Source organism: Eumetopias jubatus, unplaced genomic scaffold (genome assembly GCF_037043125.1).
Source record: "Eumetopias jubatus isolate StellerSeaLion01/CBP00866 unplaced genomic scaffold, mEumJub1_p1.0 scaffold_4, whole genome shotgun sequence".
Classification (NCBI taxonomy): Eukaryota; Metazoa; Chordata; class Mammalia; order Carnivora; family Otariidae; genus Eumetopias; species Eumetopias jubatus.
In genome coordinates this window covers 116,599,490-116,626,323 of record NW_028274810.1, presented here as the reverse complement: position 1 = coordinate 116,626,323, position 26,834 = coordinate 116,599,490, and the positions used below count along the sequence as shown (strand labels likewise).

At 50.2% G+C, this 26,834-nt stretch overlaps 1 protein-coding gene across 3 annotated transcripts in view; it reads right to left on the bottom strand.

The window, feature by feature from the left end:
• NDRG1 (N-myc downstream regulated 1) overlaps positions 1 to 26,834 on the bottom strand; it is a 60,416-nt gene that overhangs the window by 925 nt on the left and 32,657 nt on the right. For 2 of the 3 annotated variants that reach the window (XM_028105533.2, XM_028105535.2), the window contains 10 exons: positions 26,654 to 26,714; positions 25,538 to 25,624; positions 23,265 to 23,321; positions 20,270 to 20,373; positions 18,799 to 18,855; positions 17,937 to 17,988; positions 16,800 to 16,847; positions 15,434 to 15,469; positions 11,518 to 11,569; positions 7,076 to 8,209 (listed from right to left, as the gene is read on the bottom strand). In XM_028105533.2, the coding sequence (XP_027961334.1) occupies positions 7,998 to 8,209; positions 11,518 to 11,569; positions 15,434 to 15,469; positions 16,800 to 16,847; positions 17,937 to 17,988; positions 18,799 to 18,855; positions 20,270 to 20,373; positions 23,265 to 23,321; positions 25,538 to 25,624; positions 26,654 to 26,714 (766 nt within the window). In that variant the 3' untranslated portion in view covers positions 7,076 to 7,997. Of the gene's footprint in view, positions 1 to 7,075; positions 8,210 to 11,517; positions 11,570 to 15,433; positions 15,470 to 16,799; positions 16,848 to 17,936; positions 17,989 to 18,798; positions 18,856 to 20,269; positions 20,374 to 23,264; positions 23,322 to 25,537; positions 25,625 to 26,653; positions 26,715 to 26,834 lie in introns of those variants that run through there. The other variant, XM_088022747.1, reaches the window with a different exon arrangement.

Sequence of the window (26,834 nt, the reverse complement as noted above, 5' to 3'; positions counted from 1 at the left end):
CCCGGGCTAGGTGCTTCACGGCTATACCTTATTTAATCCTCATAGCAAACCTATGAGATATGGCATTATAATCATTTCCCTGTTTTAGAGCTAAGACACTTGGGCTCATAGAGGTTAAGTTATTTGCTCAGTGTCTTACCAGTTAGTGAACTGTGGACCAGGATTGCAAACCAGGGTCCATCTGACACCTGAGCCATCTTTCCTGACACTAAGCCCAGTTAGCATGCCCCCCAATTCAAAAGGTACAAGAGATGCTTTGCTGACACCAGGACAATAATTGCAATGTTAATTTCAAAGTGATTCAGAGAGTGAGCAAAGAAAGTAGATTTGAATGATATGATCCATCTGATATAATCTCATTAACATTGTACTGTGTTAGAGATAATGGGGAAGCAATGTAGCCCCTGACTATTACATCGAATTAGGTCACTGCTTTTTTAAAGACTTATCTTGATCCAAAGTAAGTAACTGCAATAAGCCTGCACAGCTGGGACTCATGAACGGTCAGAATGGTCACCTGTGTATCTCTGCACATACACATATGTGTGTGTGTATGTGTGTCTATATATACGTATGTCTATATCTATTTTCAGACTGTGACTTCATATTTAAGTATTCCTACCGCCACTTTTCCAAGTGACTAAAAAATACAAAAGAAGGAATGTCTTGGAATTTCCCAATAGGGGAAAAATAGCACTTGGGCAATCTGTCATGTTTTACAACATTCCTCATTTTTCTCATGATTTGTATAGCGTGGAACGTTTGTTCAATGTGAAGGATTTTCATCGCTCAAATTCCCTGTTTATGCTTTTCTCCTTAAAGCAATAAATCATCAGCAAAATCACTTTCTGGATCTGGTGGATTTTCTTGTACATTCAGTTATGAGGCGCAACGACGGAGTGTTGAGTATGTTCAATGAATGTGCAGATGGTGGAAAGTAGGTCCCAGATATTTTATGTATGGTAATAAAAATAGCTAGAGGTTTGGAGATGGGCTCAGAAGGATGAATTCTGGAATTCACAAAAGATAGGCACTACAAATGGGTCCAGGCTGGGAGACGCCTCCCGTAAACATAAAAAGGAAACTTCAGCATTTATGGGTTTATTCGTTCATTCACTGACTCATTTATTCAATGCCTTTCTACATCTCCAGCTAGACTGTGGGTGCCTTGAGGTCAGGGACTATGACTGTATCCTCTGGGCCTAGCACAGTGCATGGCACGTGTCAGGGACCGGGTAAGCAGGGGTTGGATGCATGGAGAGATGAATAGGATGGCTATCTTTTGCTGGCTGCCTTAGGAACCCGTGGGAATAGAGAGAAGTGTAAGGAAGCTTGCAGGATAAAATGGAAATGGCTCTGACTTTGGGAGTCAAGTGGGCCTTTTTATACTTTATTCCTTACTGGGATTCTTCCCCGAGCCCCCCTGAGCCTCAATTTCTTCAGCTGTGAAAGACAGAAAATCATAGCACCTACCTCGTGATGGTGTTGATGTGTGAGTAAAATGCAAATGGCGCACAGTGTTAGAACAGAGCTCGGCACGCCGTAAGCGCTTAACGAAACCAGTTATTATTGGCTGATTTTCCATGTCCTTGTGAATGGAGGCTAATCAGCACAACTATAGTAAAAATCGGAGTCAGTCTACGTGTCGGTATATTTTACTTTTCTAGATCGTTACTTCATAGCAGCAAATATAAAGAAAAAGTGTCACCAATGTTCAGTGGAGTGCTTTTTCACTTTAATCATATGTTGCTTGATCCCTTAACGTTTTTATTTGATGTCTTCATTAGATGCTATAATTTGATTATAATCAACACCCTGCTTCTTCAAGGCAGGAAAGGTGCCATACTTGTCTGTCTCCCAAACCCAGCACAGCACAGAGCACGTGCTCTGCTATGTGAACAGATGTGCATACGGCTGAGTACATGGGGTGAAAGACACGTTTGATGCCCTCTGGTCAAATCTCCCACCTCCACTCCCTCCAAAACACATTATGCTATTATAATAAAGTCGGAGGAGAGTCACTTCCAATAGAAGAATAACTGCCACATGAATTCGTTCCAAAAACACTTCTATCCCGAAGCATACCTTTCTCAAAATTGGAAGTTAGATCATGGAGTCCTATAGATGCCCCAGATTAAGATAAATGTGTAGCTTTGGGGAGAACTTTCTCATGATTTAACAGGTGGGTGAAGTTTTAGGAACATGGGATTTGGGGGAAATGGCCAGAGCATTTTATTGTGAAGGTAAAAAAAGCATAGAGCAGAGGTACCAGTGTTGCCGATCCCCTCCCCGATGAAATGAAAATGCCAAAGCATCCTACATATTGAGAAGTCTAAGTTCCAGCTGAATCTGGGTTCTTTTCCAATACTGAACCGAGTGAAAATGACTTCTAAGGAGTTGAAAAAGTTGGCACCAGCCCGTGTATGTTTCCATATATTATATTCTGCAAAGAACTTTTCCAGATTTCCAAGCTAAACCGGACTGCTCTTGTTTTTCACACAAGACTAACAAAGTGGATTTCTTAGTCTGTCCCACATCAAGGGCGAGGAAGTGGCTAAAAGCAGGCTTACTGATAGCAATGAGAAAATGTCAACCTGCCAGCAGAGAAGGAGACAGAGGAATTAAGAACCAGGTTGAAGATAGGGTAAAACACAGGTCACCCGAGCCTGGGTGGGACTATGTTCTTAACAGAGCGACAAACATCTCCTCAAGCACTAAAAGCCTGAAGGGCATCTGCAGTTTCAGCGCCGGGGAACTAAGCTGATGTTCTGCAATCCCAAGACATCAATAGATGGTTGCATTTGTCATGTGCTCAGTGAACTGTTTTAAAAGGCAGCGAGGGACATGGTCTATTTTAGAAATGACTGGACAAGCCACTTAATCACTCTGAGCCTTGGCTTTCTTATCTGTGAAACAAGGATCACTCATCCTCACAGATAAAGAATAAAAAGGGGAAAGAAAAATAGTACTTGATGAATATTACTCTTATTAGAGGAAGTGTTTATCTATTTAACGAAAACCTCCTGTTAGGTGCTGGGCATTTGTGCTGGCCCTGGGGATAGAAGAGAAATCTCGGAGATAAGGACACCTAAGGTAATCCACATTACAGATTCCACACGTACTACTGGGTTTGGCCCTGCAGGGCACCCTTGTCACCTGGCAGGTGCTTCCTGCAGAAGGCAGGGCATTAAGAAAACACTTCTCAAAGCAGGGGTGAGGAAGGCTCTGTCTTGAAACCGTGAGTTTGGCTGTCAATGAATTTAGCCATGCAGAGCACACGACAATTCACCTGTTATAACTACATCAATTGCTTAGAACCCCTGAAGCACTTATGTGGGGGGGAGGGGGTGGGAGGAGGGTGAACCCAGTCATAGTTGATTGGACAGCAAGTGGACACCTAAGTCAAGCTGAATCAATGATTCTCTTTCCCTTAGGAGACACAAAGACCTGGTTGGTTCCATGTCCAAGAACCTGAAGGTCATATAGCCTTTGGGTTAGGACTAGCGTTTTATGCTTTGGAGATACACAGACATCTTGGAAAGAACAAAGAATGAGGCTGATGTGCTCCCCAGGTCCCCTCCCTCATCTGGTCTCCAACCTCACATGCCGGGTTTTACCTTCTGCCCTTGGATTCCATGTGAGACACAGTTGAAGAGTTTCCATTCAGCCTAAGTAGCCCAAGACTAGTATGTAACCAGGTGGATTGGGGCATCAAGGGACCAATCCAATGACAGTGAGGTTGTGTCTGAGAAGGGACAATGAAAAAGGTGGCAGGTGAAGGCCCCCACTGTCCCTACAGATCCCAGAGATGGTTCATCTCAGTGAACACTTGCTCTCCTGGCTACTACTGAAACCCAAGGGTTAGGGGATAGAAACCCAAACAAGCAGCTAGGAGAACAGAAATAGATCCCCCAGCTGGCAAAAAGCCTCTGGGTATACTCTTCTTCAATACATCTGGTGCATGCAAACACCTGTAATAGTTCCTTCCTTTGGGGGAAGCCCTAGTCCCGAGCTGCTGAGCATGGCAGGTCCAGCCGCAGCTGCGCCACACCCCCACTCCCAAAGCTCACGTAGGCACCCACTGATGCGGTGCTTGCTTCCCAACTCTGCCATCCCCTGCCCGCACAGCACCTGACACAGAAAAGGTGCTTACTAGTGAGTGTGGGAAAAGCTCCACCTCCTGCGTCTAAAGTTAAGTCTCCCTAACCTGGGGTGCTCCGATCAGCAGTCCGTGTTTTGAATGGGGGGTTCGTGTGCTGGGATGAGGGTAAAATGTGTCTTTGTGTTGACTAATCTCTAATTGCTGTTTAGCGTACCCCTCCATTTAAGCGTAGGCAACACACCCCAGTATCACCAGTTGAAATCACACTGTGGCAGGTATCTCCAGATACACTTATCACACCTTGCCATTATGTTGAGATCTGCCTCAATGCTACTATTTAACTTAAGAAGCACAAGCTATTATGTCACACAGTTGTTAACATGTGGATAATTACATGCCACTCTTAAGTCCTTTCTTTTGTAATCCTATGTATTTTATTTTACACATACAGAACTCCCTGCCTCGCCGCCTGCCACGCCCAGCACTCACGGTCACCCGCCCAGGTCCGCAGTACAGGCTCCTCACAAAGGCACACATTTTCCCTCCTCTGCACTGGAGGCCACACCGGCCCCGTGGCTAGGAATGCCTTCTTACCCTTCTGTGCTAACTCCTCCTTGCCACTCCAAATCCATTTCTGAAACTACAGCATACCCACTCCTTGTACCGTAATGCAGACGTCAAGTTTTATAGTGAATTTATAGCGGATTACACTCAAAGAAACTGCACATAAGCGAAGAAAATCCAGCGTAACAGCAGGATATCTATTTAAAAAGGGAAGGCAGGCTCGAGGCGGGGCTGCATTTAGCGATTTAGTGACTTCCTTCCAAAGACCAAGTGTGGGAAAGCGGAAAAAGTAACAGGGCAGTGAAGGACCCTGGCCAACACTGACTGCTTCAAGCCAGGTGATCAAGGTCAACAGCATCTGTGGCGACTCCCAGCGACCCATCATGCTAATGGCATGGCACTTCACCTCTGTGATCTTTCTTCCAAACACCCATCACCCCAGTTGAGCCATGAGAAAAGTATCATAGAAACCTTCATTGAAGGACATTCTACAAAATGCCTGACTAGTGCTTCTCAAAACTTGTCAAGGTCAGCTAAAGCAGGGAAAGGGGAGACACCGTTATTGACCAAAGGAAGTTAAGGAGACATGAGGACCACAATATAATGTGGCATCCTGGACGGGATCCTGGGACAGAAAAAGGATGACAGGGACTTAGTAGTGACATTCCAATGAAGTATGGAGCTTAGGGGCGCCTGGGTGGCTCAGTCCTTAAGCATCTGCCTTCAGCTCAGGTCACGATCTCAGGATCCTGGGATCGAGCCCCGCATCGGGCTCTCTGCTCGGCGAAGAGCCTGCTTCTCCCTCTCCCACTCACCCTGCTTGGGTTCCCTCTCTCATAGTGTCTCTGTCAGATAAAAGCTTTAAAAAATAAAAAAAAAAAAGTATGGAGCTTAGTTAACAGTCATGTATCAATGTTGATATCTTAGTTGTGACCAGTGCACCATAGTGAAATGAGGTCTTACTAACAGGGGAAACTCGGTGTGGGGTATATGGGAGCTCTGCACCATCTTTACAATTGTTCTTGTGAATTTTAAACAACTAAATAAGCCTAAATAACAATGGGAGGTCATACTAAAACCTGTTGTGTTTACATTTTTTTTTCAGTATAGTAGAAATAAGCATTATAGCGATGTCACTGGGTGTGAGAAAGGGAGTGGTTTTATCACATGCTTTCCCGTAATAAAAATAAAATGTAAGAAAAAAAAAAAGATGTTTCCTTCTAAATATAGGTTGAAAAGCTTTAACTCTTTGTCACTATGCTGCCTGAGCTACTGAGCCTCTGAAATGGGGCTGGTCTGAATTGAGAGGCGCTGTCCTGTGGAATACTGATTTTCTTAGCATAAAGAAGATGAATTCTCTTAATCCTTGTCATATTGATTCTATGTTAAAATGGTAATGTTTTGGATACGCTGGGTTAAGGGAAATATATTCCTAAAATTCACCTCACTTGTTTCTACCTTTTAAAATAACGGCTGTTAGAAAATGTAAACTTACATATGTGGCTCGCATTATATTCTCAGGGGACAGTGATGCCCTTAAGGCAGGTGTCGCGAGGCCCCAGGTAAGGAAGGACCCCTCCCGCGACTGTGGGGCTGCACACACGACCTCTCAGAGGAAAAAGACTCAAGCCACTGCAAAGTTACAAATTTATTGGTCTGGAAATAAATACAAACATCTCATTAAGAAACTCCTCTGGAGAGACTTTACACAACAGTTTCCTGTCTCGATTCAGCCACTCCTGCCCTGACCCCTGACCTTTCTGCACAGGTCGGGCGGAAGCCTCCGGGTGGTACGGGCAGGAAACTGAGTCACTGCCCCTCCAGCTATCTAGAAGCCTTGACTACTTCCTTCTACCAACTCTAGGGTCCTGGAAAGCACCAGGCCCCAGTGGCTGATTCGCATCGATTCATCCCACTCAGATCAAACTTCCTCCAAGAAGATCCATGGTTAGCCAAAATGAGAATCAGAAGCCAGTAGTACAGGAACTTGACGTTGCCCAGAAATGTCAGTGGTGCCACCCCATTCAGCAGAAGGTTAGAGGGGCAGGGAAGAGGGGAAGGCAGGAGAGGGAAGGCAATCCCGTGGAATATTCCAGAATCCTCTCATCTTCTCAGCCAACACCCCCCATGTGAATCCCCACCCCCTGCAAGAGCAAACGGTTGTCCCCAAAGATCCAGTGATGTTACCAGGTCAGAACGTTCGGCTGTCAAGGTCAGATTCAACCCCACTTGTCAGAGATCAGAAGCTGGATTTGACTCAATCACACAAGATTCCTGGGAACCAGGGTGGGATCGACTGAAATCATGACTGCACCGGATCCCATCACAACCACAGAAAATCCCTTACATCTAATAACCCAAATACCCCCCACCCCCACCCTATTCCCCTGTACCCACCCCCCACCCCCGCCCCCACTGCATGGACACTCATCACAGCCAGGTACGGCTATTTGGAATGTTTCCCTTCATATCAAAGAAAGCAAGTACAAACCTAACTCGTCTTCCCCACAAACGAAATCCTCACTCACGTATTTGGGGTGGGAAGTCGGGGCTGACTATGGAGGCGGCAGACAGCAGAGCCAAAGGCTCAAATTCAATGATACCAATGTTTGCCAAGACCATTTCTTTGGAAAGCCCGGAGATTTTGCTGCCCACTTTCATTGTCCATTGAAAGGGTGCCAGAAAAACTGGCTTGTATGTTTCGGCATTAAAAAGTGGATATATACACAAACTTTAAAAATCTATGTCTTCACGTCAACTGCGTAGATTTGTTTTTCCAAGCATTCTAGCCTCCACGTAAATGCCACCTCTCTCCTGCTTCCTGCTTTGTGCAGTTAAAAAGAGCTACCCACAATCCGCTGCTCTCCCCCTCCCCAAATGGAAACAGGGTTCTGTTTCCAGAAACTGGGTCAGTTGGTCTTTAGTTGGAGAGGAAACAGGAAGTAGAGGGGCTGGGCTTCCGACAAAGAGCCCTTTAGAACCAGGATGCTCGGGTCAGCAGAGGCCTGGATTTAGGAAGTGTTGAGGGCGGCGTGTCTTGTTTTTGGCAGTTTGGTGTCTCTGAGGGAGGGTGACGGGGCGGCCATCAGGCCAGCCGTCAATGAGCACAGGACACTGAGATACTTCTTTCCCTTCGGTCTGCCCACCCTGCCCCTGCTGGGAAAGGCACCCTTGACAAACCCAGTCTAACCGTGTCCCCCCAGAGCTCTCTTACACCATAAGCTTTGGGTTAATACGAGTTATGTGTGGTGTGGCAGGCGGGGGCGGGAAGGGCCAGAGGAAGGGCAGCTGCGCGAGCCCAGAGTCCAGGGGCGGCCGTGGTGCGGGCCGCCTAGCAGGACACCTCCATGGACTTGGGCCCGGCGTTGTTGCCGGTGGCCCCGGAGTTGGGGGTGATGTCCAGGCGAGCACCCTCGCTGGTGTGGGAGCGGCTACGGGCGCCCTCGCTGGTGTGGGAGCGGCTGCGGGCGCCCTCCAGGGACGTAACGCTGGAGCCGGAGGCCGTGCGGGAGCGCATCAGGCGGGTCATGCTGGCCGAGGGCACTGGGGACAGAGAGAAGAGGCACCCGGTTAGGGACCTGAATGCCAGGGGCACCTGCACGCCAGCAACGGGGCCTCCTCCTGCCTGACCCGTCCATCCCTGCGGCCATCCAGGCACCGGGCTCCCCATCCTCCGTATCCACTCACAGAGGCGGAGAGCAAGTCCCCGACGGGGCTAGGGACTTGCGATCACACAGTGGCTTGAACCTAGACGTGGGTCTGAATCCCAAGTCTGCCGCTCGCTTACCGCTGGGTGACTTTGGAAGTGACCGTCTCTGAGCCCTCCATCCCCATCAGTAAAACTGGAATACCGATCCCCTAGTATCGGCACCCCTGTGTGTGCCCGCGTACCACAACCCCCTACTGTCTACAATATCTGGAGGGCGTCAGCTGGGCTAATCCCTCCATGCCACAGGTGGGGAAACCAAGGCCACCCAGCAAATCTGCGGCCGGCTGTCACCTGTTGTCTCTTCCAGAGAAGCCTGTGAGCTCCCAGGAACTATCTATGGCACCCATCCATCCTTCGGGACTTAAAATCACCCTTGCACATAGCAGATGGGTGAGAAAGTGAAATGAAGACAAAGCGATCCCCCCACCTGCATTGGGCTGAATCCTGCCCTTCACCCCCCAAAATTCATAGCCACCAGAATCTAAGAATGGAACTACGGTCCTCGCCGATACATTTTGTTAAGATGAGGTCATACTACATGAGGCTGGCTGCTCGTAAGAGGAGACAGAACACCCCTCCACATACATACACACACACACACACACACACACACACACACACACACACACACACACGGAAGAAGGCCACGTGAACACAGAGCAGAGATGGGAGTCACGTGGCTACAAGCCAAGGAACAACAAGGGCTGCTAGCTCCCTCCAGTAGCTGAGGTGAGGCAAGGAAAGATCTTTCGAGAACCTCTGAGGTGAGCATGACCTTGCATACATCTTGATTTTGGACTTCTTGCTTCTAGAGCTGTAGTACTGTGAAAGAACACATTTCTGGTATTTTTTAAGCCATCTGGTTTGTGGAGATTTATTACAACAGCCCTAGGAAACTACTACACCACCCAAATAAAGCATCACCGCAAAGGCCACCTTGAACAACCAACGTCACAATCTGAGGAAACCGATAAATACACATACGTGCTCAGTGGTTACGTTAGTCACTGAATGTGTGCAGGGGTTGGCTTGCTGGGACACATATCCACAAACAAAAGGAATCCTTGCTGCACTGAATTCCCTTCTCCAAGAGCTAATGTTTAAATCCAGAGACAATCGGGATCGCTCCCACATCTGTCGCTCACGTTTTTTCTGAGCCCCTATTTCTCAACCCCAAATCTGAGAGTTTTCCTGACCTCACAGGGCTCGCAAGTGACCATGGAATGGTGTCATGGAATCAAAGAGCGGTTAATGCCTGCAGCTTGAACAGGCGCTCAGTAGATGACTACTTGCGTTCTCTGTGGTTCATGCCTCTGGGACAAAAGCTCTTCCTCTTCCCTCTAACTGCCAGAGGCTTCAGTAGGTGTAGGGGTGTGTGTGTGTGTGTGTGTGTGTGTGTGTGTGTTGTAGTGTAGGGGTGTGTGTGTGTGTGTAGTGTAGGTGTGTGTTGTAGTGTAGGTGTGTGTGTGCGTGTGTAGTGTAGGTGTGTGTGTGTGTGTGTGTGTGTGTGTGTGTGTGTGTGTGTTTCGTAGGGAACAAGGCCTGCCTTTCACTTCCTTTCTCCCCAGAATACACTTGTGAGGCAGAAATCCAAACCTGAGAGAGGTCCAAGGCAAACGAGTCATGATGTACGCCCTGCCTGGCAGCGTTCCCGGTGCCCTACCTCTACCTGCTTGCTTTCCCTCGGGAAGGCAGCTCAGAAGGCCGCAGACCCAAAGACAGATGTTTTCTGTTGGAATAGGGCACCTAGGGACATGGACTCTGCCCGACGCATGTAAATCAGGCTCATGGGCTCTTGGCCTCTCTAGAAACTAAACACGGCTGTGGCCAACCTTAAGGCTGTGGTCAGCTTACCAAATATACCATTACTATTTTAAACAAATGAATAGGTTCAGTCTCGGGGGGGCAGGGGGGAAGGAAGAGATCAGACATTCAGACTTCCTCGTTAAGATGGACTCATAAATTCTAAGCAGTCGGCAGAAAAAGCCAAAAGAACCATGTCACGGCTCACACCTCAGTTGGACCATCTGTGGCCGCTACCCACCAGAGTGCTTCCACTTGGCATGGTCGGTCCTGGTCATGGGACTGCATTTCTGAAAAAGGGATGGAGGTGTCTAACGAATAAACTAGAACTGTCACACAAGAAACAGCAAGTCCTTGAATTATGCTTCTATTTATCCTTCAATTCCCAAATCCAAGGATTTGGCAAAGATGCACTGTCTTGAATATAAGCAACTTTATCACCCGCTTACACAGAGCTTTACGGTTTTCAAAGGAACATTCCCCACTCTGCTCCTTGCTTAATCTCTCCAAACCTCAGTTCCACCATTTGTAAGATGCGGATAAGAGGATGCCATAGGATGGGGCACCTGGGTGGTGCAGTCGGTTAAGCGTCCGACTCTTGATTTCGGCTCAGCTCATGATCTCAGGGTCATGACACTGAATCCTTCACTGGGCTCGGCACTGAGTGCGGAACCTGCCTACGATTCTCTCTCCCCCTCCTGCTGCTCCTCACCCCACTTATGTGCACACGCTCGCTCTCTCTTAAAAAAAAAAAAAAATATGACATAGGATTACTGTGATGGTTATATGAGAAAAAAATGAAGGATTTACTAATAATCTTTCATCATTACCATCACCACCATAATCATCACCACCACCACCATCATGACAACGGGAAGTCTCTTAAGAAAGCACGTAATCATATATATGCAACCGATCAATCACTAAACTTTACCTCTGAAACTAATAATACACTATACATTAATTAAATTGAATTTAAAATTTAAAAAAAAAAAAGCACGTAACCAGAATGTAAAAGATTTTCATGGTTCCACTGTTCTCTTTTTGGTGCTTAAAGAGTTAGTCCTGAATCTAAAGAAAATTCCCTGCTACGAAACCACGGCTGTTCATCAGTGGAGGGAAATGAAGCCCCACGGTATAAAGAAGATACTAGAACCTCTGCACTGCCGCCCATCCTCCACACACCAAAATATTTCTTTCCCTGACCTTCCTAGTTTGCCAAAAGCTGACGCTGGCCAAGATGATACAGAATACTCACTCAAGCCCAGTTCAGGTCACTGCATTTTCATTCCCATGCCTGCCCCTCGCCCCACCACCTGCCTGGAAAGGCCACACTTACTGTATCCCATCCCCTGCACGAAGTACTTGAAGGCCTCAGCAAGCTTGGCTGGCTGCAAGAGAAAAAGGGAAAGTACGGTCAGTTGCCAGAGGTCCGATCCTGAAGGGCCACGTGGAGCTGTGCCCACGGTCACCTTCATTCAAGAGCTGGGCCCAAGAGAGAAGGCTACCACATGCTGATTGGACAGTCCACAAAAGTAAAGACTACAGGGTATTCATGGGGAGCAAAATTCACTTTGGCTAGGGAGAAAAACTGCAATTTCACTTCATAGCTGGGAGAATTTGGTAAAGTCCAGAGAGCCACACTAACATCTGAGGGTTTCTGTAAAGACTACACTGGTAAGAGTGATGCATCCAGCTCAGCTTCTAGAACGTAACAGCACCAAGATCCTGTGCCACCCACTGTGCCAAGGGCTTTGCAGCATTATCTCATTTTCTCTTGACAATAATTTTATGAGGTTGGCACCATTTCCACATACATTTCACTGCTGAACAGTCATGGAGAGATAAATAATCCATCCACAGTCATACAATTAATTCATGGGGGGGGAGTCCTACAGATGAATCGAGGGCTTTCCAAACTCTATGCTTTCAAGGCAGTTCACTCTCAGCCTCAAGAGCAGGCAGGCTGGCTGGCTGGCTGGATGAAGGGATGGTGCATAGATAGGTAAAAATAAGATGGATGGATAGAAGGAAGGAGGATGGATGGATGGATGGATGGACGGATGGACAGTTGGATAAACCAATTAACCAATTCAATGGGCTACTTTAAGTGAAATGATTTGGGAATGCTGAGAACATACCCAGTTCCATCAATTACTCTCCCCAAATTTAGATTAATCTGAACTGGGAGGTGAATGCTCTCAAGTAAAGGCCATACCCCCAGTCTAATTAACTGCAACTCTCAAAAGCAACGCCCTGGGTCTTTGCTCCTCATACTCTTTCTGCCCCAGTGAGAAGTCAGCAGATGCAGTGTTCCTGCCCACCCCCAGCAACTCCTGCCACTATTCTACAAAGAGCCACAGGACACTTAAAGGAGAGGCTGAGGGGTACCTGGGTGGCTCAGTCAGTTAAGCATCTGTCTGCCTTCAGCTCGAGTCAAGATCTCAGGGTCCTGGGATTGAATCCTGCATCAGGCTCCCTGCTCCTCGGGGAATCTGCTTCTCCCTCTTCCTCTATGGTCCCTCTTGCTTTTGTTCTCTCTCAAATAAATAAATAAATCTTAGAGAGAGAGAGAGAGAGAGAGATAAAGTGCGGCTGGGCTCAAGTTGCCCTCTGGGGTTTGTGTGACAACAGTAAGAAAGTGACAAGCCGCCACTGAGGCTGCAGAGAGCCACAAGCATCTGTACCCAGCACCGCGGCAGAAACAGTCCTTCAGCCTCTCTTCCCTTCGGTGACACTGCAATAAACACTTGCTCCTCTCATCTCTAAGGACTGTTGCCCTTGCAAATGGAATGAGGGATGGGAACGCCGTCAACAGACACCCAGCTCTCGTAAGGGCAGGAGGAGGAGGAACGACACAGTAAACGGGCCTTCCTGGACTGGTCTCCTGGAAGCCTGGGCTGGTTCGGCCGCCGCCATGCATTTACCATGTGTTTTCATCATGGTCAGGGCGGAGCTGTTCTCATTTCCAATACAGAAAAGGAAGAAGGGAAAGGAGAGAGGGAGAGCGGGGAGGGAGGGAGGACCGAAGGAAGGAACACTGGCGCCCCTCCTCCCCGAGCCAGCCTAAAGAGGGCCCTGGAGTAGCAGTGTCTCGGCAGGAGTCTCCCCGGCAGTCTCAGGAGCAAGCTGGATGGCTAACGGCTCCACCACTAACATGCAGGTATTAACTCACGCTTCTGTCTAAGCTGGGCTCTACGGGGAGCCCATCTGTTCCCTCTGCGGGCGGGGCCTTCCCTGGTCTCTCCCAGCTGTCAAACGGGCATAACACAACAGCAGATAGAGCACCAATTTTGTCCTTCTCTAGTGGACGCGGAGGGAGCCACTGGGGAGAGGCAAGTAGAGCCACCAAAGGCCACTTGTGTCTACACTTCTGTACAGAGTTCTGGAGGGAGAGTCTGCAGGGAGATGAGATCCAGAGCAATTAGTCAAGGCCCAGGATCCACCTGATACAGAAATTTGCTTCTCAGGGTCTCTTCTTCAGACCCCCCACCCCAAGTGAGAGACCTCACTATCCCGGACAGAAGACCCTTCTCTTATTGGGACAGCTCCAGCTGCTACAAATTTTATCCTGCACCCAAATGAACCTGTCAGCCGTTGCCCCCTCCCTGGGGGACTCAGAGCCAAGACTCTCCCTTTTCCATCAGAAGGTCCTTGAAATTGGCAAGGCCGCATGAAATTAATCAAAGAGCTGATCCCTCCCAAACCAAGAGGCTCTCTATAGCACCACACCCAACAGTGAGAAACCAGAAACTACCTATAAATGTCCGGCAATAGGGCGTCAGGAAAACCAATTAGTGTATCTGTGCAATGGCATTTTGTCCTGCCCATTAAAAACAAGATACAGAGAGTTTTTTAACCAAAGGAAGAGAGCTCTGAGATGTCAAGTTATGTGGACAGGTGAAAAATATATACGCAAAATGATCCTAATTTTGCTTAAAGTAACAAAAAAATGTATGCAAGTATATCGAAAAAGAGACTAGAAGTAAATACTTTAAAGTCTATAACAACGGTAACCTAAAGTTGGGACACTATGGATGTGTTGTTGTTTTTTTTTAAAGATTTTATTTATTTATTTGAGAGAGAGAGAGAGAGAATGAGAGAGAAAGCACATGAGATGGGGGGAGGGTCAGAGGGAGAAGCAGACTCCCTGCCGAGCAGGGAGCCCGATGCGGGACTTGATCCAGGGACTCCAGGATCATGACCTGAGCCGAAGGCAGTCGCTTAACCAACTGAGCCACCCAGGCGCCCTGGATGTGTTTTTTTTAATTATTCTTTTATTCACCCGTATTTTTAAATTTTTATTGATGAACATGTATTACTACGTAACTAGGAAATTACAAGTACTAAATACCACCAATTAAAAAAAAAAAAAAAAAAGCCCCAAACTCATAAAATATACATTTCAGGTCCTCGTCCATTACTGAGGAGGGCACATAGCCCTTTTCCCCTCTGCGAATATAATTTTTGTTTGTCTGATCTCCCCAGCCTGGGGCCATTGCCCAGATGACAGGCTCATGGATAAGAAGCCCCTCAGCCAGGGCATGCAGGAGTCCAGGGTCTGGATGCACCTGCTGGGAAGAGCCAGTGGGAAGACCTAGGGTGACGTGGACGCAGAGGGAGCCACTGAGTGGCTCAGTGCCCTCACCCTTGACTCTCCCAACATTCTGGCAGGTGAGAGGGACCCCAAAAGCATGCTCACTGCTGCATGGGAGGCTCCCCAGGGAGCTCAGGGGGGTGGGGGGCCGCAGGGGGAGAAAGGGTACATGTATCTAGAAAAAGACCCAGATTCAATTTTCATCAAGAGAGCAGTGGATGACAGAAGCTCTGAAGTCCCCTTCAGGACGGCGGGGAGAAACGGAAGAAAGAAAAGGCATCATTCCATCCTTTCCCACAGTCTGGTGGAAAAGACAACCACCTCCTCTCTGCCCCGTCTGCTCGGGCCTGGAGCTCTGGCTGAAGCCTGTGGTCTCTGAGGTCAAACACCAGACACACCTAGACTCGGGTCCACAGGTGTCAAGCCATATCCATGCGTGAAACCCCCTCCCCCCTATGAACGCCAGGGTCATCCACCACGCGGGGGTTCCTAGGTGATCAAGTCCCGATGTGCAAGCACCCTTTGTAAATAGTAACGTGCCCACAGTGTCATCAGATGTCATAGTGCGGTGCGGGACTAGGAGACAGTCGGGGAATAGGCGCTAAGAGGACACAGACACCTGCCTTCCATCTAAGGGGTGGTGACAGGTAGGACTCACCTGGGAGATCTGCGGGAGGCCACCACAATCTGCCATCTGGGAAAGAGGGAGGCTGGTCAGTGCCAAACACCACGGCAGAGGTGTCCCTCCCTATGGGGCCCACCTGCCGCTGCCCTGTCCCCGTTCAACCCCATTCTGGGGGCAATGGGCACCTGACGGGTGGGGAAAACACCCACCCCCACCTAGCAAGGCTGCTCTTGTTACAATCCATCTTGGCACTGATCTGTGTCTTCTTGACAACCGAGACGCTAGATGCCCTGCTACGCCCAGGAAGGAATTTCCCTCGGTTCCTCGAGAACCGGAAGGTGTGCCTGTCCCACTGCAGAGGCACACACTGGGCCTGAGTGAGCTCGAAGAACTGCAAGCCTCCCACCAGGGTCCGTGTGACCAGAAGGCCTTCAGTGCGGGAGGCCCTGTACACACACACTCTCTTTAAACGTTCCCTAAGACAGAAACTGCTCGATCTGAGCAATGGAGACGAGGAGACGAACCCTCCCCCTTCTCGAATGGCTCCTTCCTCCTCTCCCTACAGCAGGAACTGTGGCCTGTCCGTCCTTCTCCTGGGACAGAGGGCCCCGATGCTGCCGGCGTCCAGACACAGATGTGTTGGGATAATTAAGACAAAGGGGCTCCCGGGTTAGCCAATCAGCAGCCCCCTGGGGCCCAAAGCCCAGCATCTTCCAGTCCTGCAATTTCCTGGAGAGGGAATCTTGATAGAAAAGCTATGTGAAGAGCCAGTTCCGGGGACCAGGTCCCCCCCTGCGCATCAGACGCCTCCCAGTGCCTTTCACAGGGCCGCTGAGCGACCCACAGACCCTCAGCTCCTCTTGCCCCCTCATTTCACACAGGCCCTTCCTGGGTCACCTGTCCTCCCCGGGGGGTACAACCACAACGGGTCCTCATCTTGCATGGTGCCTTTGGGCCAAGGCTGCCACAAACACCATGGCGACTGGATTGCGTGGGCAGGGAGGCCACAGACCCTCAACCCAGCCTCAGGGACAGCTCCCAGAAGAACCTGGCAGACAGAGTCCCGCCCTCCCATGGCAGAGCCCCTCTCAGAGCAACGCCCAGCCCCACCCTTGCGAGAGCCCCTGCCTGCACAACTGCCAGTCCGTCCCTCATCAGAGCACCACGGCCGGCAGCCCAAAGACTCTCGGGATCCCAGAGAGGGTTCCTGTCATCTCTGCAGCCTAGGGTATCCAGCCGGGCCCAACAACAGATAGACGTTCGTGAACGCGTACACTAAATAATTATTTCTATGGTCTCTGACCACCAGCTGTGCCTCAATTAGGCGCCACTCCATTCTGCAGCAAACTAGGGGTTTCTGAGAAGGAACAAAGGCAAACTCGCATCATGCTGCCTGTACCTTGAGGAGAGTAGTCTTTGTTGGATCCAATTTCGAGTTGCACTCCACCTGGACAAGGGAAGGGAGAAGAAATCTGTTAATTTTCCATCTAGAGCCAAAGTCATCAGCCTTCCCCCTTCGCTGCAACCATCATCAGCAACGCCCGTCTTCCCGCCTAGCATGGAGGAGAGAACGCGGGCTTCGAGATGAAGCAACGTGGCTATGAATTCCAGCCCTGCCATTACTAGCTGAGCGACCGTGGACAAGTTAATTTCTTTGAGCCTCAGTTTCTTTATCCATAAAATGGGGATAATACCCTTTTTCAAAGGGTTGTTACAAAGATGAGCTAACATCTAGCAGATGCTCCAGAAATAGATGCTAAATGAAAGGACTTTTTTAACCAGCTGTTGCCAGAGATTCTACAAGTTCAACATCTCTAGTCCCGACAACTATTCTTCAGACAAAGTGACATCCACTAATTTAATTTGTCAATGACCATCTCAGAAGTGCATCCAAAATTGGGCAAAACACCCACGTGTAACCAATGATGTTCAAAGTGCCTACAGTAGAACTCATCACCTCCCTTCAGGTGAACAGTGTATCTCTGCTGATGCATCCTATGATTATGCCCAGTGGGTCAGATCACAGGAAACTCACGGTCCCTCTGCAAATCCTACTCTGTAGCCCACTGCACAGGGCGTGTCACCACTTTAGGACTCTGCTCAATAACCCCTAAGTTTCCCTGTCTCCAGCTATGGGGATGTTGGAAGGGTCGAGTCTGTGCTTTGCCTCCATGTCACAGCTGGGAATTAAGGGTTGAAATGACCCAGAAGGCCTTGTCTAAGCCCCATTCCCCAGGTACCTCTCTGCTCTGCCAGACAATCAGGCACCAACCAGGTCTGAAAACTCTGATTTCCAAATGAGAGGAGAGTCTGTTGGCCAGGAAGCCAAGTGGCAAACATGCCCATCAAAACAAACCAATGGGAGGCGGACTGGCAGGAGCTGGGGCCTGGGAGAAAAGACAGAGGGCCTGGTGCCAAGCAAACAGGGCTGGCAGTCGCCAGGAAAAGAGGCTGGTATCTGGGCCCTCTGCCCAAAGGCCAACCAGATTTGGACTGTTGAATTAAGCACATAAATAAGTGAACGATTCCTACATACCACAGCATCCACAGCAGGAGAACTGTCCCCAACCACCAACAAAGAAGGGCACCTGGGAACAGGGAGAGAAGAGGGAGTTAACACAAAGTTTATTTAAAGATTCACATGCTCCCAGGCCTCCCAGGCTGGGACCAGAGTTCTAAACACTTATTTTGATTTCCTCAGTAGCCTTTGCTCTTTTTACTTCCTTCTCCTTCTATCCTCTGCTTTGTTCTTAGGATACACTGGGACTGTAGTCATTTACACCTTAGTATGAATTTCAGCCAGAGTCTTTCTGGGCCCTCTTGGTTTTAGTTTCAAGCATCCTCTCCTCAAGGAAGGATGAGTAGGACTTTGCCACCAATCAAGACCAGAGACCAAGAGGACATGCCTGACAGAGGGAATGGCATGTCGAGGTTCAGGTGTTAAATAATGTGGTTCACTTAAGTAACTACAAAAGACAGACGATACTGGTGGAATGCAGTTAGTTGTACCCATGACTGTCTTTTTCTTCCTGGCCTTATAGGGCACTTTAGGGTGGGACTCAGGTCTTACTCAGCTCCAGGCTCTGTGAAAGCAAAGCCTAACGCAGTATTCAACATAGAGCAGGTGCTTAATAAATTCTATCCCAAGTATACTCGGCACTGCTTCTCTGAGATCCAAGGCTCCCACCCAGGTCTCAGGGACACCCCAGGAACTGAATCCCTGCACAAGGAGTAGGCGACTGAGACTGGGTCGTGCCTGACTCCTGGGAAGAATACACCCAGGGCTTGCTGATTACGATGTCCCGGCACAGAGCACCACTCCCGCCAAACATAGAAAGAAGGCCCTGCCAGTGGCTGAGCAAGGCGACAAGACGGTGAGGGGGAGAAAGGGCACTCACTGCAGGGTGACTGTGTGGGCTCCGGGCATCGGCCGCTCAATCTCCAGATCCCGCCGGCTGCGGACAACGGACGCACAGTTACATGGTTACACAGGCATCCCCTCCCACCTCGGCGATCTCAGGAGGTCCTGCCATTGGCCCTTCTAGCAAACCACCCGTGTCCCAACCCGCACGGCTCTTGGGACATCACAGCCTCTTGGGGTCCATATAAATGGTTTCGGGGACAGCGGGACTGATGCATTTCCCATGGAGCCCACCTCCTTGTCCCCAACCTGAGTCCTCTACACAATCTCTTTTAGATCTTAGACCTGATCCTTTCCCTCCCTCATTTCAAAGCCTCCCACGGTTTCGCACTGTGCGGCGTCATGCCCAGCTCGGGCCCGGCCAGCCCCGTGGCTCGCCCCCGCAGACCTCGACCCAGCCTCTCGCCTCCTGGCGGCTCCCACCACCAGACACCCTTTGCCAGAGCATGGCCTGGAGCCAGACAGGCTGGATTCAAATCACAGCCCTCCACTTCCTCGCTGCGTGACTTTGGGCAGGATGCTGAACCTCTCTGTGCCTGTGCTTCCTCAAGAAGAAATACTGACGATAACAGCATCCCAGAATTTTGAAGAGGATTCACTTGATTCCTACGGGCATGAGGAGGGCAAGGCAGTGTGCGGGGCTTGGGGGGCTGTCCTGGTCTCTGCATGTCCACTGCCTAGCCGATAGCCTGACAGCCCCAGCTCGCGGGAAGTGTTTGCTGAAGAACTGCTCTGTGCAGTCCCACGTCTTCAGTTACCCACTGGGGACACGACCTCTCCCTCCCTCCCTGAGAGGCGGGATGCCGGGAGGATGGTAATAGGAGACGGACACTGAACTTTGTTACAGACGCTAATGCTCTTCATGAAGTAAGTTACCGACCGTGAGGAGAGACAGCCCATGAGGCTCCCGCCTGTCCCCTTCACGGCAGCGCAGCGGACTGCGTCCCCTGGCTGACACCAGTGTTCCCGGGCTGTCCCCTCCCCTAGCTGAGGTCCAGACCAGGCCCTCGTTATCATGAGGAGGGCTAGCCCCTGGCCCAAGGCTGGAGGGATGTGCTCCTTGTCCTTGGTATGACTCACCTCCCAGCAGCTTCTCTGGACACCTCCCTCCCCCTCCGCCCCCCCAGCGCTCTGTCGCTAGCTCTCTTCACCCTCCTCACACCTGGCCTCTCCTTACGGTCAGCCAGGGCACAGGCACTTACTCCAAACCCTGTGAGGGCGTGACTGTGTCTCCCTTGTGCTCGGCAGCCCCCCGCCCCCAGGTCTGGATGGTAGCTCAGCTCCTTGCAAAAACACCAGAACTCCAGGAGGCACCTGACTCCCTGTCCCAGCCATCTCTTTGCTCAAATCCGGGGGCTGTATCTTCTGCTAATTCTATAAGCCCCCTCTGCCTTATTCCACGTTCCAGACCAATGAAAAGAAACTCGATCTATGCCACGTCCCAATACCTGTTGTAGGCATTGATGAACAGGTGCAGGTTGCTGGGGTTCATGTCATTCACGATGTGCTGGCGGTAGGTATGAACCACCTCCACGTTGTTCTGCATTTCCTCCTGCATTTAGAGAGGGGGGAGATACCCTTTGCTGGGACCGTGGCCCTGGGCCACTCCCGAGTGCCTCCATTCTTCAGGTTATACAGGTACAGAGATAATAAGGCCTAATGCACTTGACTGCCGGGGAGCCTGAGCAAACCGGAGAAATGCAGTCTGCTTTTGCCTATCAGCTGGTAACAGGAAGGAATGCAAACCTGCAAAGGGCAAAGCATGCCCTTCTGGGTTCCTCACTTCTTTGGTATTTGAAGTAAGTCCTCCCGAATCTGGAGTCTGGCTCCGTCACTGCCCTTTTTGGGGGGCAACTGTCTTAACCCCTCAGAGCCTTAGTCCCCTCAAAAATAAAGCAGGGGTGGCTATTACCTATGTCATCAGGTTGTGGGATTTAGCAGAGGTCTTGCACACGAAAGCCCTTTGTAAATAGTAAAAACTGATGCAACTGTTAGCATTTAACGTTTTTAAGGGGAAGTCAGTTTTTCATGCTGGAAACACAAAACCAACTTATGCAACTCCCGCGAAATTTCTGGAAAGAAGGGCCATCTCAATTCCTAGCGGAGCCAGCCAGAGGTCTGCAGAAGCCTCAGCCTTCCCTCTCCCTGCTTCCTTTCTGAATGTGATTTGGGACAAACAGGTTACGAGCTTGCTCTGTTTCTCATTTGTAGAACAGCGGATGTGTAGGTTCCACAAAATGGCCTGATATGATCAGTGGCGACCAGAGCAGGACAGGGAGGGAGCAAAGGGGGCCCCATGTCCAGCCCAAGCTATTATCTATAATAGTCCATGATCATTAAAGCAACAAAAAGGCCAACATGCTGTTAGAAAGTCAGAGAAAAGACCATCTAAGGAATTAATTGTGCTGGGGTTTCAGATTAAAACACACACACACCAACTACAGCAACCTGGGGGCTCCAACAGATACCTCAAGTAATGTGGGGTATAAGCAGACCAGACTCTCACCCTATATTTGACACCCCCTCCTGCAAGGAAATACAGAAACTGGCTTTAATTTTTTCCATATTCCTCTAAGGTTCAGATTATACACTCAAGGGGGGAAGAAAATGTTATCCCAAACTAAATGGAGCACAGACGAGGGGAAGGCGGCTACTGTGGGCTGCAGGCTGGCCCCAAAGGCCGGGTCCACGTCAAAGCCCTGGCCACTGTGAACGCTAACTTATTTAGAAAAGAAGTCTTTGTAGATGTCATTAAATGAAGGATCCTGAGGACATCATTCAAGATTATACCAGTAGGTCCTAAATCTAATGGCAAGTGTCCTTATAAGAGAAAGGCAGAGGGAAATTTATTTTAAGATTTTATTTATGTATTTATTTGAGAGAGAGAGAGAGAGAGAGAGCGTGCGCAAAGGCGCATGAGTCGGCAGGGGGAGGGGAGCAGAGGGCGAGGGAGAGACTCCATGCGGAGCGCGTAGCCTGCTGCAGGACTCGATCTCACAACCCTGAGATCATGACTTGAGCTGAAATCAAGAGTCAGGCGCTCAACTGAGGCGCCCCCAGAAGGAGATTTGAAACAGACATGGAGAGGCCACCGAAGACAGAGACAGAGCCTAGAGGGCTCAGCCACGAGCCAGGGGATTCTGAAGCCACCAGAAGCTGGAAAAGCAAGGAAGGATCCGCCCCCGCCACCCGCCCCGCCCCGCCGAGGGCCACTGGAGGGAGTGTGGCCCCACCGACATTCCCTACTGGCCTCCAGAAGCGAGACAGAGTCCATTTCTGCTGTTGGAAGCCACCCAGTCTGGGGTGCTTGTTACAGCAGCCCAGGGAAAATAACATGAGGACCAAACACAGTGGGCACACGTGGCCAAGCCCAAAGGAGGAACATGTGGTCGCATCTCAAATGGTCATGCTCTCGAGCAGGCCACATGGTACACAGAGTAAATCGAGCCGGGCTGTGTCTGGGCTTGCGTCGGTCACCCCGGACATCCTCCCCGGGGGCTATGGGCCAGAGTCAGGGGTCATGCTGGGGTGACTGAGAAACAGCAGACGTACAGATGGCCAGGGTCCTGCTCTGGATGCGGGAACACGCTCCAGAGCCAGACATACAGCTTCCAATCCCAGCCCCGCCTCGCCCTGGCTGTGCAACCTCACACAAGTCAATCAACCTCTCTGGTCTCATCCATAAACTGGGAATAAAACAAGTACTTTTCACATGGTTCACACAGCTCTGGGGGGAGTCCATGGGTCAGTATTTGTAAAATCCTTAGGACCGAGCGGGATACAGAGTGAACACCATGGATGTGTGTTGTAGGTCTTATTGGTAATAGCCCCAAACCGGGAAGAACCCAAATGCCCATCAACAGGTAAATGGAAAAACAAAGTGCAGCACATCGGCACCACAGAACACCGCCCGGCACTGAAAAGGAGCAAGCTACTGATAAACCCAACGACAACGATGGATCTCAAAATAACCGTGCCGAGTGAAACGAAAGTACATACTGTACAATGCCATTTATATAAAAATCTAGGAAATACAAACTCGTATCTCTAGTGACAGTAAGCAGATCAGAGGTTGTCTGAGTAGCAGGGAGGGAAGGATTAGCAAGGGGCACAGGGGGGCTTTGGGGTGATGGACACAATCATTATCTCAATTTCAGTGGCGTTTTATGCGTGTACGCGTGTATGCGTGTGTCAACATTTGTTAAATTTTATACTTCCAATACGGGCAGTTTGGTGGACTTCAACAAGGCTCGTTTAAAAAGCCTTATGTTAAAAAGAGAGTGAGCCGTGACCGGATCTGAAATCGGTCACGTCGCGCCACGGACGAGGTGGGCATCAGCAGGCGGCCCCGCTGGCATGTGTCCGGCTCGCCTCTGGGCCCGACGCACCAGCAGCACGCAGTCACTCAGCATGAATGACAGAACACCAGGCCATGCTCCTCACCTTCCCAAAGAGGTGGGACACCACCATGTCTGGAAGTGCTTGGGTCCACCCGGAGATCTGGGGAAGGCAAAAGCAGGTGTGATTAGAACAGGTGATCGCAGTGGTGGGTCAGCAAAAGCCTCCCTGCCTACAAGGGCAGACCGGAAGTGCTGGGCTCCCTGCACTTCGATCTGAAGACGGCCCCCTCATGGGAACGTGGTTACCTGTTCCAGTTGCCTACAGGACCTGGGGCGTCCCCCGGAAGGCAGCGCCTGAGTCTCCACCAATCGCTTATTCTCAGAGCCCCATGCACAGGAGACTCACAGCAAACATGTGCTGAACAGAGACCCAACCTACTCCTAGCTTGCCCTGTGCTGTAGCACACTAGGTTCTCACAAGGAGGGCCCCCATCCCTTTCTTCCAAACACACACTGAGCTCTGCCAGTCTATACCCAGGATCTGCTTACCCTGAACTAGCCTTCCTGTATCATCCTCTAAATGTCCCCCCTCCAACCAGTATCCTCTCTTGGAATATATGGAGGTCACTAAAGACACTGCCAACTTTCTCCTCTCTCCCTCTCCCCAACGCAATGCTAGGTATATAGCAGGAGCACCATAAACGCTAGGTACACAGCGGGAGCTCCATAAATGCTCGGCATACAGCGGGAGATCCATCAATGTGTGCTGACCAACTTCAGTGTCAGGCAAGGACTGGCAGGATAGAGAAGCTCTAGACCTGGGGGTTCTCTAGATTGGGGGGGTCCCGCCATACCCCCGCTGTGAGGGCCTGGGCGGGGTGCAGAGACTCTGAAGCTCAAGCCTCTCATCTGTAAGCAGCTGTGCCAGGAGCTTCAAAGTCCCAAGGTCAAGGTGAGGATAACACGAGGCAACCACACGTGTCACAGGATCTGACGCCAGTGCCTGACATATAAAGACTACTCCTGATATCGGTCTTTTTTCTCTTGGGGTTGGAAAGGAAGGATGTGGTGCAGATACTAAGGCCACATGTACATTCCTCAGGCTCCACTTTAGCCAACAGTCGATGTCCCCAGCCCTCCACGTCTGGCTCAGAACAGTTACCCAGGAGCCAAACTGGCTGACGGGAACATCACTTCCTTTCCTGGAAAATAAAATAAAAAACAGGGAGTGTGCTCTGCTCCTGAATATCACGCAGATGGGAGAGATGGGCTCTTGCATGTTGGCAGAAGGTTCCAGAAAGAAATGCAGTATGTGAGTGGCCAAGGCAGGGGTGGGAGGTAACAGGGAGGGGCACACCTCTTCAAACCTCAGTCTGAGACAGCCACCCAACACTTGGCAAAAACCTACTTTTGAAATGAAAGGCCAGGATCACCCCCGCTGGAGAGGTTCCGCCCTGGTTCTGTTGCAACAACTATCCCCTTTCCTTGGCAAATACTGGCGCCTTTATGAAAAAACACAATAATCATTTTTTAAAAAAGATAAACAAGGAATGCTAGGACACCAGCCAGAGCAGAGCTTCCTGAGACGGCATGGGTCCCTCTCCTCCAGGCAGGCATGGGTCCTGCCCCCTCTGGATTCCCAAACCTGCAGTGCTTGGGGTGAGGGGCCATTCGACACCTGCTGGATGAGACCGGGGAGGGAGGCAGGGGGCAAGGCCCAAGGACTACAGAGTCCACGGGATCTGCATTCAGCCCCAGCGCTCCCACTGCCTCGCTTTGCAGGACCTTGGACAGCTTTCTTCACCACTCTGAGCCTCAGTTCCCTCTTCTGGAACCTGGGTTATAAAAATCCCCACTTCCTGGAGTCAATGGGAGGATTAAAGGCGGTCAGGGTACAAACAGCACCTGGTAAATACTCTGGACACTCGAGCTCATTATTACTGTCATCAAACTGAGTGGCCGTGTTGGTCCTAAACACACTCTTCTTTGTCATCAACAACATATGGATTCCTGAGATTAGAGGCCTTTGTCTTGTTCCTCTTTTTATTACCAGTGTCTTGAGCAAAGCCCAGTACATGTTAGCTCCTCCGCAAACACTTCTTAACCCAAGCTATGCTTATCAAAGCTGGCTCGAGGACTCACGCCCCCATGGGATGTCTGGTTTAGACCACACTGTCCTACTGAAATTTTCTGAATGGCAAATGGCTGAGGTCATGTTTACTATTCCAAGCAAAGCAAAGGAAAACTGCTTTCTTTGCAGGGGTGGGGAGGAGGTGGTTAGGAGGGGTTTGGGTGGGCACACCTGTTCCACCCTCCTGGCCCTGGTCCTGCCCCTAGCCCTGACCCCTGACCCCTGACCCTGACCCCCAGCCTCACCTTGGACGCTGCCCAATCCATCCAGCCTTCTGCGCAAGGGTTCACATTGATAAGGACAAGTCCCTCCACCATCTCAGGGTTGTTCAGCTGCAATTCAAGACAGAAGGTGAGCGGCAACCCCACAATCTCAGATACCATGAACTTCGAACGTCAAACAGAAGATTGAGGAAACTACCAGCAGAGGGCCTGTGTGTGCACCACCAGACAGGCCGTTGCCCTCCGGAGACCCCCCCCCCCCAATGCAAAAGGGAGCCTGCAGCTCAGGGATGCAGGACTGAGCTGCTGAGACAGCGGGGAGAGGAAGCAGGAGGAGAAGCCTGCAGTGCTGGGCAGACCTGCCTCAGGCAAGTCACTTCCCCTCCCTGCACCTCCTCCTCCCCAGCCACCAAAGGGTGTATCAGACCACCAGCTTCAAGGTCAGGCAGGGCACGTCAACGCTCTGTAGCAACTACTCCTAGAAGATACATCTGTGTCCGTCTCAGATCTAATATGGACCTTCTTTTATCTGCTCAGAGCCGAGATAGGCCATTTTTTTAATCATACCAGCATTTCTAAGTTCTGACAACGTCCAGCAAATGACAGGCAGTCAGAATATATACAGCTGTACGCATCAAATGAGCATTGCTGCATTTTTAAACAGTCGCTTGGTAAGGCACCTGACCCATCCGGAGCCCACAGTCACGGTAACATACGCGTCTCTCACTCTAGAATCAGCCAGGATCCAAAAGCTGTGGGCTTATCACAAAGAAGTAGCCCGTGCAGTGCCATGAGGACCCGCCCACAAGCAACCTCGAAGTGAGCAAAACCAATGGGAAAAGAGTATGTCTGCTGAAGGCAAGGCAAGGTGGTTGGGACGTACGTGAGCGCGCGCACACACGCACACACGCACACACGCGCACACGCGCACACACACACACACACACGCACGCACGCACACACGACTCTGGACCCCACACCACATGTGAACTGCGGTTCTCCCCTCGGAAACGCAATTATGAGTCATTTCACCCTCCGCTGTGGGATTTTTGATGCTTTATCCAGTTGTCTTCCTTAATCTTAATTTCCATTTAAAACGTAATTAAAAAAAAAAAAAAAAAAAAACGTCCAAGGACTCACAGCAAAGCGAGTGAGGATGTAGGCACCTGCCCCAGTGCCCATGCCAATTACGCTCTTCAGCCTGGAAGCAGAAATAAAGATGCATGTCACAGAAGGAATGAACAATGGGAGCCCCAATGACCCTCTTAAAACCTCCCCCACTCCTGGTCCCTAAGGAACACCGCCTCCCCCAGCAGCCATC